This window comes from Astatotilapia calliptera, chromosome 18 (assembly GCF_964374335.1).
Source record: "Astatotilapia calliptera chromosome 18, fAstCal68.1, whole genome shotgun sequence".
In the NCBI taxonomy this organism is placed as follows: Eukaryota; Metazoa; Chordata; class Actinopteri; order Cichliformes; family Cichlidae; genus Astatotilapia; species Astatotilapia calliptera.
In genome coordinates this window covers 35449938-35462414 of record NC_137439.1, presented here as the reverse complement: position 1 = coordinate 35462414, position 12477 = coordinate 35449938, and the positions used below count along the sequence as shown (strand labels likewise).

The 12477-nt window shown below is 43.6% G+C and overlaps 1 protein-coding gene across 2 annotated transcripts in view; it reads right to left on the bottom strand.

The window, feature by feature from the left end:
* Positions 1-4185: 4185 nt before the first annotated feature.
* The window catches only part of LOC113010993 (cadherin-12-like), a 40633-nt gene continuing 32341 nt past the window's right edge, over positions 4186-12477 (bottom strand). Inside the window, exons 13-15 of one of the 2 annotated variants that reach the window (XR_013903106.1) lie at positions 7685-7936; positions 6295-6422; positions 5763-5901 (exon numbers count right to left, since the gene is read on the bottom strand). Coding sequence is in view for 1 of the 2 variants with exons in the window: in XM_026150344.2 (XP_026006129.2) it covers positions 5309-5901; positions 7685-7936 (845 nt within the window). In the remaining variant the exon portion in view is untranslated. Of the gene's footprint in view, positions 5902-6294; positions 6423-7684; positions 7937-12477 lie in introns of both variants that reach the window. The other variant, XM_026150344.2, reaches the window with a different exon arrangement.

Genomic DNA, 12477 nt, shown 5'->3' with positions numbered 1-12477 from the left:
CAACAACAGCTACTCCAACCACTACAACTGATGCTACAACAACATCAGCTGCAACTCCAGCCACAACAACTGCTACTCCAACTACAACAACTGTGGCACCAACCACAACAACAGCTGCTCCAATCACAACTACAGTGGCAACAACAACAACATCAGCAGCAACTCCAACAGCAACAGCTACTCCAACCTCTACAACTGATGCTACAACAACATCAGCTGCAGCTCCAGCCACAACAACTGCTACTCCAACCACAACAACTCTGACACCAACCACAACAACAGTTGCTACAACAACAACTGTTCCAACCACAACAACTGCTGCTACAACAACATCAGCTGCTGCTCCAACAACAACAGCTTCTCCAACCACAATAACAACAGTTGGTCCAACCACAACGACTGCTTCCACAACAACATCAGCTGCAGCTCCAACAACAACAACAACAACAGCTACTTCAACCACAACAACAACTCCTCCAATCACAACTACCGTGGCAACAACCACGACAACAGTTGCTCCAATCACAACTACAGTGGCAACAACAACAACATCAGCGGCAGCTCCAACAACAACAGCTGCTCCAACCACTACAACTGATGCTACAACAACATCAGCTGCAGCTCCAGCCACAACAACTGTGACACCAACCACAACAACTGTGACACCAACCACAACAACAGTTGCTACAACAACAACTGCTCCAACCACAACAACTGCTGCTCCAATCACAACAACAGTTGTTCCTGCAACTATAACTGCTGCTCAAACAACAACCTTTCCAACCACAACAACTGCTGCTACAACAACATCAGCTGCTGCTCCAACAACAACAGCTTTTCCAACCACAACAACAACAGTTGGTCCAACCACAACGACTGCTTCTACAACAACATCAGCTGCAGCTCCAACAACAACAGCAACAACAGCTACTTCAACCACAACAACAACTCCTCCAATCACAACTACCGTGGCAACAACCACGACAACAGTTGCTCCAATCACAACTACAGTGGCAACAACAACAACATCAGCTGCAGCTCCAACAACAACAACAGCTACTTCAACCACAACAACAACTGCTCCAATCACAACTACCGTGGCAACAACCACAACAACTGCTCGAACCACTACAACTGCTGGTACAACAGCAACAACAACAACAGTTGTTCCAACCACAACAACTGCTGCCACAACAACAATAACTGCAGCTCCACCACCACCAACAGCTGCTCCAACCATGACAACAGCTGCAACAACAACCACTAAAATGCCTTCAACAGCTATATCATCCACGACAACAACAAGTCACTCATCTTCTGTCAGAATGAATGTAATCCCTCTATTAGTCGCACTCTTTGTCTTTACCATCTATTAAATGGTAAATCATGGAAACCCCATAAAAACACTACAACTGTGAAAGGATTTTTTTTTTATGTTACTGTTTACTTCTTCTTTTCTTTTTTAGTTGGGATTTAAGTTAAAAAGTGTAATATCTATTTAATATTTACCCACAAATATATTTATCTATTTATTAAACTCATTATGCAAATGTCTTGAAAAAATGTACTTGGGATTTTTGTTATATGTGATTCAATGACAGCATTTCTTAAACTAGTAACTGTAATTACACCAGAAAAAAAAGCCAAAGGATTACAACTATGACCATGATAAAGTTTTCAACAGACAGTATGACGGGATTTGTTTTTTTGCTTTGGAAATATCCCATTGATGGCAAGGGGAATAAAGAAAGCTACGGCAGTATATTTGTTTTGTATAATGTTATGATTGTCCCGACTGTCACTATTTTCATCATATTGATGGTAACACATGGCCCTACTTTTAACATTTATAAAATTACAGAATATTAACCATATGTTATTTAAGATGAGATACTCTGGTGTCCCCTGAATCTAGACTTTTACTCTCTTCACCCTAATAAAACTATTAATGCAACCAATTGTTTTTCTACATGAATTACCGTACCTATACGATATTTCAAAGTTTCTTTAATGAAGTGATATATTTCACGCTATTCAACAATATTTTATTATTAAGAAAGCTAATGTTTTTTGCTGGCTTTTCTAACTACCAGTACATTTCCCTCATAGATATACAAATTTTGATAATTGAAAAGGAAGGGGGATGTGTTGAATTATATATTCTTTTTAAACAAATGTAATCTCTGTTTCTAGTTATCAGGTTTCAATTATAATGTCGTCCTCGGATCTTTAGTGGTTCTAACAGGCACTAACTATTTGTTTCTTTTTATAAAGTCTAAATGGCTTGGAGTGGTTGGTAAGATTGGAAATAAGCTTCCTAAATGCTTATCGATCACATAGTAGTACATATCATGTCACAAGTGTCATGGTTGGCTGTGTGGCAGGCAAGCAGAAGTGGTGGACCCAAAATTGCAGGACTCTTGGAGATGGGAATTAGCTGAAAACGCAGCTTTATTCCTGGAGGAATGATTCACGAAATAAAACTTACAAAAACAAAACTCTACACCGAGGTGCTGGAGGACAGGACATTACAAACACACAGCAAGTTGAGGGTACAACGCGACACTGACACAGAGAAACACAGGGCTTAAATACACAGATGGCAGTAATCAAGGGATGAGAGACAGGAGGGGAACACACCTGGGAGAAATCACAGCTGATGAGACAGGGGAAACGTAAACTGAGCACACTCACATACGACACAGACCTTCACAATAAAACAGGAAACTCAGACACATGGAACCAGACAAGACATTGAACTAAACAGACAGATTCACAAACAGACGGGGTGACACCATAGACCAGGGGTGCTCAATCCCGGTCCTCGAGAGCTACCGTCCTGCAGCTTTTAGATGCATCCTTGTTCCCACACACCCGAATCAAATGAATGGTTTGTTATCAGGCCTTTGCCAAACACGATGGCATGCTGAAGAGGTAATCAAACCATTTGATTCAGCTGTGTTGGAGTAGGGATGCATCTAAAAGCTGCAGGATAGTAGCTCTCGAGGACTGGGATTGGGCAGCCCTGCCATAGACAGACAGATACAGACGCAGACTCAGAGGCAGACCGAATATAACACGTAGAACTCAAACAATAATAATCATGATAATAAATTGGAAAATGATAATAATAAACTTAAAGCGCTGGGTCACCGACCCAGGACGATGACAACAAGAACCAAAATTAATTGTTGTAATGGAAGTAATAACTAATATGAATTTAGGCAGGTTTGCAACCAAGCAGAAAAGTCTTTCAAAATCCCAGATAATGAATATGAAATCACCACACTTGGAGAATGTTCATTTAGCTTTTTTTACTTCAGAATTTGAATGGCTTTCCCCTTTTTAAAATTAAGTACAGAAAACTTTATGTAATGTTACGATATAAATATATATTCTTAATGCTTATTTTCTGATTATATTGTCTTTTGTACTTTGCAATAGAGGCATAAGAAACAACTAGGTCAGAGGGTGACAGGTCGATCTGGCAACAGACTTTAGAAAGGGGAAGTTTAGTGCAGAGCTGCACAGGAAACCAGACACAAAAAAGAGGAACTAAGTAAACGGTGTGTCGGTGTGACGTAGTGCAGAAATATATATATATATATATATATATATATATATATATATATATATATATATATATATATATATATATATATATATGTATGGATTTAGCTGCAGAAAATTCAGACCTGAGCATGTGTGTTCCGTCTCCATTTCCAGAAATGTAAAATAAAGATTTTTTGAGCTTTACCACTCTGAGTTCAGTCTTTCTCTGAAGGGAGGTCAGCAGCTGATGGATGGATGGCTTTGACAAAGAAAAGGTCATTAGCAATAGGCCACAAAGGAGGTGGAACTCTTCTGAATCTGGAGAAGGAAAATTCAGTGATGCAAGCTCTGACAAAGTGTCTGGTGACTTAGGGGCAGACTCCCTAAAAACATTCATAAAACATACAATTTAATGTTAGTAGCTCTTGAAAGGTGTGAGGGACCTAAAACACAGGAAAAAAAATACAATCCTGTCTTTGTGTTTGAAAGGCAAGCACAATCATAGCCCCTCTCATTTGCTGTCATGTTATTAACTGTTATTTTTAACTGCAATTTTTGTTTTATGTTATTTTAAACCAGTAGTTTTGTAAATAAATCACATTTTTCAAATAATAATGAGCACATAGAAGTGGCTTCGGTGGCTGTGGTTCTGACTTTATTTAGGCGCACGATTGAACATTTCATAAAACAATGAAACAAATTAATATGAGTTAATAACACATTTACCTTCCAGTCTGGATTTTTAGCTTACAGGTCACACACATGAACTCATTAGCACTAACCCACTGAGATGCATCTGGAGTTAGATTCAAAGTAACATTTAGCTCTTTTTGTAAAATAAATCACCAATCTGGAACATTGTTAAATGGAAAAACATTACTGCTCATTGACGTATGACACTTGAAAGTAACACAAATGGTCGTTTTATAGTAGCTAAAACAAAACCCCACTCTAAACCTGTATGGGTCCTTACTGACCAGTTAAGAGGTTTACTTATATTCACTTTTGCAACCTACTTGCCAGCTTGTCCAAACTAAGGTGAATCCAAAGATGAACCAAACCAGGTTCTACTGGGAGAATGCTTGAAAGCTGAGACTTGAGAGAAGACAGAAGACAGACCCTTGGATGATGTGGAAGCATATAAATACTACCGACGTGAACAAGTTTGGTTTTATCATTCTGACAATTCTTACATCGTTCTAGTGTCTGTCACGTTTAAAAATGTATATTTCAGGCATCTGACGCCTCCTTATTGAGGTTTGCAGGCATGTCCCACAGGGAAGAGCCAGGAAACGCTGGAGAGATCATTGTTCTCAGCTGATCTGGGAACACCCTGGTGTTCCCCTGGACACGCTAGAAGAAGTTGCTGGAGAGAGGGAGGTCTGGGCTTCTCTGCTGGGGCTGAGGCCCCAGATAAGTGGAAGAAACTGGATGGTTGAATATTATGCACACATACACACACATCACCAATTGTTTAACTAAATATATTTCTCAAGGTGCCGTTAACTTGAAATTCCCACCAGATTGCAGCAACAATCCATCCAGTCCACACATGCAGAGAAACAGACGTAATAATGAGAAAATGACATGGGAAAAAAAACTACTTACTGAAATGTAACAACAAGCCTCTGTTGAGATCACAGCTTCAAGACACCTTTTGTATGAAAACGTCAGCAGCACCTTTAGAAATACATTGACAAGTGACATGTTCAATAATATTTGGCCTAACTGAACTAATATTCAGTTCAATTTCCTCTCAGCTCTCGTTAAAGAGAGACGGTGGCTGCTTGTCAAGGATGCTAGCCAGTGTTTTAAATGGCTGCCCCCAGTCGCCAAGCGAGCTAAAATCCCCTAAACTGTCAAGTACAAAAGAGTCCTCTATGGATGAGAGAGAACGCGCCTCTGAGCCATCCCCCTCGTATGCGTAGGTTGCCAGTGAATCAGCAGGTAGGGCCGCGTACCCCTGCTGGCTCTCCTTCAGTCGGTGTTCAATGACCTCTCTGATCAATTCAGCATCGCCTTGGGTCGCCCTGCCGTGGCAGAAGAGTGGAGGCTTGTTCCCGGTGGCGATGAAGCTGGCTGTTTGCAGATGGATGTCAGGTGACCTGACATTGTCACAGTGGGTGCTGAGATGCATCAGAATGCCGTCGCCATAGCCATTTTTCTTCTTGTTGGAGATGCTGCTGTGGTCTGTTTTGCACAAGGTGCCCATGTGAAACGCGTCAGTGTCAGCCTCGCCACCTCCCTCGTCGTCATAGTGAATGACATTATCACGGATGTCTTCTTTTGATCTCATCAGCGTGTCTTTCACTTTCTGGGGCCTCTGACTCATGTATAACACTAACATACCTGCAAGGCAGAAAACAGAGAGAAGCACTGGTTACCATGGTGACCACACATACATGATCCTTAAAAATATAAATGTATAAAACATTACATGGTGCAATCAAATCTGCTGGATTTTAGATCAATGTTTGGACAATACTTTAGGAACGTGTTGCAATGCAGTATACCCCACTGAGGTTCAAACACCAGGATGGGCAAGACAGGCACCATAAGGGGTCATCCACCCAGTGTTTTGTCATTTTTCTGCATTTATTGAGTCGTTTACTGTATTGTATCTAGTTTCAGTTTATTGCTTGTGTCCTGTTGTATTCATGCCTCCTATTGTTGTTTATCTTGGTCTCTGTGTTTTGTCCTTTAGTCTCGTGTGTGAAGTAAGTCTTGTGTTTGTTCACGGACCTTCGATCTGGTGTTTCCTGTGGTTGTCGTCCCTCTGTGCCTTTGTGTCTCATTTTCCCTGATTTGTTCTCTTGTGTCCCCGATCTCATCCGTCTCTCTGTGCTGTCCTGTCTGGTCCTCCTGTTAAACTAACCATGGTTCCTTGTTCAGACTAGTGGTGTGTTTATTGCGTGTCTCATCATGTTATAGTTTCCAGCTGTATCCCACCCTTTGCATCTTTTGTTGTTATTCTTTCCAGTTTGGATTCAGGAGACAGACACTATCTCTACTTTCAAGATTAGGCTTCAAACTTTCCTTTTTGCTAAAGCATATAGTTAGGGCTGGACCAGGTGACCCTGAATCCTCCCTTAGTTATGATGCAATAGACGTAGGCTGCTGGGGGATTCCCATGATGCACTGGGTGTTTCTTCTTCACTCACTGTGTGTTAACAGACCTCTCTGCATTGAATCATATCTGTTATTAACCTCTGTCTCTCTTCCACAGCATGTCTTTATCCTGTCTTCCCTGAGTCTGGTTCTGTCGGAGGTTTCTTCCTGTTAAAAGGGAGTTTTTTCTTCCCACTGTCGCCAAAGTGCTGCTCATAGGGGGTCATATGATTTTTGGGTTTTTCTCTGTATCTATGAAGCGCCTTGAGGCGACTTTTGTTGTGATTTGGCGCTATATAAATAAAATTGAATTGAATTGAATTCTGGTAAGTATATATTGTTCGAGTCGCCCCTTGCTCTCTGTCGTGTGGTCCCTCACACCTTCATGCTGTGTGTCCTGTATGGATCACTGCAGCCCTCCATCCATCATTACATCAAAACTCTTCCACATCCTGCAGGTTTTCTAAACAATGTTTCTTTGCTTTTCAATAACAGTCTTGTAAAAGCAACATTGTATTCAAAGCCATCCAGTTCTGTGTACGCAGTAAAAGTGATGAAGTTCTTTATTTATTCATTTATCTACTTCAGGTTTATTATCAGCCCTAATTTAAAACATCAGATTACCTGAACAGGCTGAGAACCAGAGTAATATGCTCAGGTTCAGCATCAGTTTGTCATCATCAAGCTCAAAACCTTAGAGCTCCTTATATTCATATGGAATTTGCACATTGTATTTTCACCTGTATGTCCAATATAAACAGAATGTTTATAACAAAAAATAAATACATAAATTGATTTGCTTGTGACCTGGTGGGAGGTTAATAAAATATTAACTGATCTGTTGTGCCAAGAATGATTTTCTTCATTAAACAACATTAAGAAAGATTTTTAGGCTACCTAATGTCAACAGTGCAAAAAGTAAAATTCAGTCAGAACACACTGCACATAAGACTGCAGTTTGCAGTGCTAACCCCAGAGTTTGAGTGTTTATACATGACACAACATTATAGCGAGACTAGCTTACCAATCAGCAGAGCAATGCTCAGAAGAATAGCCAACAAAGCTTGAGCACTGAGCTCAGCGGGCAGGAACATGGCCACTGGTGAGCAGGTCAGAGGTGAGCCCACAGTCTCACAGGAACACACTCTGATGGTCAGGGTAGCTGTGCTGCTCTGAGCGGGGTAACCGCTGTCCTCAACTACAACAGGAAGGATGTAGACATCCTGCAGCCGCCGCTGGAAAGCTGAATGTCGAGTCACAATCCCAGCAGTGTTGTCTGTAAGATCAACAGGGATGCTGCGTTATTATTACATTACATACAACAACTATGTACAACATCATGCATAGTAACATAATAATTACTGCTAATTAATAATTGGACTGGTCAGGTAATAATTGGTATGTAAGCCAGGTATAAACACTCTCAGGCTTGCTTTCATTGAAATGAAACAAGTAAGTTGGCAGTTTGGCTTAAATTAGTCCTAAAAGCAAAGCATAAGAGGGACCAGAGGGACAACTGGGACCTCTGGTATCATTTAGCATTTATACAGACAGTAGATAAAATGTTATACTGTTATACTGCATGCTGGTCGACATGCAGAATTTACAATAAGTAACAGTACGCAGCAGTAACAGCAGATGGAGATTTGTGATTTCAAGGCAACATTAAATAATCACAGGACAGCATTACAACTGATATTATTCATACATTTTTAATGTAAATACATATTAGCCGTCAATTTTAATCCTTCTGGTGATTACAGCCTCTGGAATGTAGTTCATATGTTTTTTTGCTCATTACCAACTTCTTGCCTTTTATACAAGTTGGTAATATAATTTGAAGTAACGCAACTTCTGTATGTGTGTCCACTTCACACTTTGAAGAGGCACACGGTGGACAGGCATGTTTTCCTGTGAGACGGGGCTACTGTCCTTAACATCAGTTTCAATGTGGTCTCATGCACCATTATTCACAGGGCCCATGATTTGACACACTGTATTTCTGTAACACAAGTTTTATTTTTAGACATTAAAGAAGCTTCTTCAGTTCTAAGAGTCAAATGGTGGAGAGTCCCAGATTTAAAACGCAGTGGGAGTTTCCCCCCAAAGAGGGACAAAGGACCCCCTGATGATCACATGAGCTAAGGTGTGAAAATGGGTGTGGGTCCCAATCAGGCAGGATTTCAGGTGAGCTCATTGTGAAACCTGGCCCCACCCTGTTTGGTCTCTCCGATGTAGAGGTCTGGGCATTCCTCGCTACACTGTACAGCATACACCACATTGTTAAGTTTGTGTTTTGGAGTTTTGTCTTTCGGGTGAACCAGTTTCTGTCTGAGCGTGTTGCTGGGTCTGAAGTACACCGGGATGTCGTGCTTGGCGAAAACTCCTGAGTTTTTCCTGATACACCGGCTACATAGGGGATGACAATGTTGTTGGGTCTGTCTTTCTTATTCTCCCTCGCTGGTGTCTGGTCTTCTTTTCTGTGCCTCTTTGCTGACTTTATAAACTCTCAGTTAGGATAACTACATGTTTTGAGTGCTTCCTTTACATGTGTGTGTTCCTTCTTTCTCCCTTCAGGCTTAGAGGGAACATGTTCAGGGAACTGAAGAAGCTTCTTGGATGAGAGGTGAAACGTCTTCAAGCAACTCAAAGAAGTCCAGACGCTTTTTTTTTCCAAGCTCCTTAGACTACGATGACCTGGATGACTGAGAACCTTCACAGACATATTTAGACATTAAAGTGTTATTTAGGTTGACACGCGTTTTGTTCCAAACCACACTGGTATCTCACTAAGGGGGAAGTGCCCTCTGGCGTGAACAATCACAGAAGCTCAACTACCACCATGCCTGTCCAAGACAGACCAATCACTTCACAGACACAGGGTCCCTCCTTTTCCAGGAGTGGGAGTGGTGTTTGCGAGTGGTGGTGGGCCCAAAAATCGATTCTTTCCTTTCCCATCGATGTAGGAAAATCCCAGTGGCTAATTCGGCAAAGCCACTGCTTGCTAGGGGGAAATGGTCAAGGACCTGGAGGCGGAGTTTACTCCTCTCTTCAATCTGCCCCTTGACTTTAAATATCTGGTTGAAGAGAGGAGAAAACCTCTTGAACTGGAAAAAAAGAATTAAGATGAGGAAGAGGATGTTAATATGGATATCCTTGGAGATGAAAACAAGCAGGACAAAGTTAATGCCGTTCTGCCTTCTACCCAGGCATCGCAGCCTGGCAGCTCCACCGGCGGGGAAACTGAGGTCGATTTACATGAGATAGGTGTCATGGTCCTGGGCCATGTGGGCCCAGTATTCTTAGTTTCTTGTATTTTTGTATTTCATTCCTTATTTAGGCCATGTTTCCTAAGTTGTCCTGTTGTGTTGTTCCTTATTTGACTTCCCCTTGTGACTTTTATCCCCTGTGTGCCCCTCTATGTATCTGTGAGCCCTCATCTCCCCTCCTTGTTTCATTCCATGTTTCCCCAGCCCACTATGCCCGCGCTCTCTCTCTCCTCCTGTTTGCACCTGTGTACTTCCTGTTTTACTTTGACAGTCTCCCGTCAGTGTTGTTTACTCCTGCCATGTCTTGTTATGTTTATCTGTGTCAGCTGTGTTCCCATGTGTGGCCACTTCCCCTGATCATCCCTCTTGTGTATTTAGTCTCTGTGTTTCATGTAGTCTGTGTCGCGTCGTCTGTGTTCTCACCCCCATGTTTTCACGATCAGTCTTTTGTGATCATCTTCGTCTCAGAGTTCTCTTAGTTTGTCACAGTATTAGTTTCCCCAGTTTAGTTATAGTTTAGCCACGCTATCCCTGCTGTGTTTGTATTCCTGGTCTTCAGTCATATTAAAGGCTCGCTTTCTGTTAAACTCACTCCCGTCTACTCACTTGTGTACGCTCCTGGGTCCATTACACACACCACCGCACGACCTGCCTCTGCAGACCGTGACAGTACGACGCGACCATGCCGGACCCAGCGACACAAGAACGGGAGATCATCCGGACAGTGGAGTCGCTATGCGGCAAGTGGTTGCGGTGCTCCAGAGAGGAGGAACGGAACGAGTTAGCCCGCCAAGTAGGGGTATGCGTGTCCGTATTCCCTTGGTTATGGGAGGCGCTGCATCCCCTCGTCATTGACTTTCTCGTTTCCTCTCTCCAACTCCGCCCGCAACTGCAGCGGTCCTGTGTGCGTGAGCCGTCGCCAGAGTCATGCGGTAGCTCAGTTTCCCCGCTGCCTCGTGAGCCAGAAGCCGTCAGAGTCGGTACGGTGAGGCTCACCGCCGCCACACCCTCGGCTCACGCTCCATCGGCTTCCACATCCTCGTCACCACCTGACTGCACTACGCGGATCAAGGAGATGCCAGCTGCTATTGACTTCGGCGAGGAGGAGTGGCAACAGGTATTACAGGCGTATCGCGAGGACGAGCTCCGTTGGAAGCCCTGGCTCATCCCCGAGGAGGAGTTCTCGCCAACCGCCTCGCCTCGCACCTGCCGCCCGCCCTCGCCGCCTCGATCGGACTACTCGTCTCCTGCTGTCTTTCTGGCACGGATGTGGTTGGAGGACGAGGAGCCGGCCGCTATGGAGAGTCAAGAGTTCGGGAGGGAGCCGTGGCTCGCCCCTGATCGTGATGAGCGCTCTTTCCGGGGAACTCGACTGGCTCTTGGGGGTCCCCGGAGTTGCCAGGGACTTCCACCGCTCACCCCGCCCGCTTCCACGGATAGAAAGAAGCGGCACTCTCGCCGCCGGCGCTCTGAGCCCCACCCTAAGGAGGTCCCTCAGTTAATGCCATCTGAGGCTTTAACTCCCATCAGCCATCCAGCCGTGAGTACCCCTGACTCAGTTTCTGACGTCGTATCTAGCCCCATAGCCAGAGACCTCAAGTCAAAGGGATTTTCTGAGGTAACTAGTGATGAGGACGTTACGTCTCACACAGTGAGCCTGCAATCGGTGGGTTTTTCTGGAATAATGAAAGATGCTGGGAGTAAGGGGTCAGACTCAAAGTATTCTGTATCAGACGACTTTCGATTTAATGTGTTGACATCCTTAGCGAGCAGTCCTAGTTGTGTGGGTGATCAAGAATTAAATCCTATTACCTCTGACAATTTAACGATTACCAAGCCACCTCATGCCAGGTTTGAAACTTTGCGTGAACCATCTACCGAGTCTGAAGAGAGACTGCCTAGCTTTCCTCAAGGAGCAACTACAGACTGTTTGTACTGTGCTGAAGTCTCTGAAGAGGTGGGGGCAGCAGCTGTCCAGTCAGCACCCGTCCTAGTTTTGCCCCAGACTCCTCTTATAACGGAGGTGAGTGACTGTGCTTTTTCATCTCATGAACCTGATATAGTGGAGTGTACTGGGTTGCCCTTTTGTGGGCCCAGCTATGAAGAAACTGGTGCCAAAGACTGCTCTACCATTAATCATGATTTCATAGACACCCATGCTGTGACTGACCTAACTCTAGTTACGAATGAGGGCCAGTCAGAGCAGTGTTGTGATAATGAAAGGACTGTGTGTAACTGTTTTGAAAAACCACACAACGAAATCACAGACAACGTTCTTGACCCTGTAGAATCCAGGACTTTTTCTAGTGTTGCTCCCATAGCCGCACCACATGGAGCCAAGGTTCATGAGACAGCGAAAGGGATTCACACGTCGACTGTACAGTCTGCTTCTGAGCCTGCTAGGAATGGCGTGAGCTTTCTCTCCGCCTCAGACTGTTATCTACCGCAGCCAACTCGTACAGCCGAGACGGAGTGTTACCCCCGCGTGCAGATCGTAGTGGAGTCTAGTACCGTATTCCCTGATGGTGGGATTGCAGACAGTGCTCAA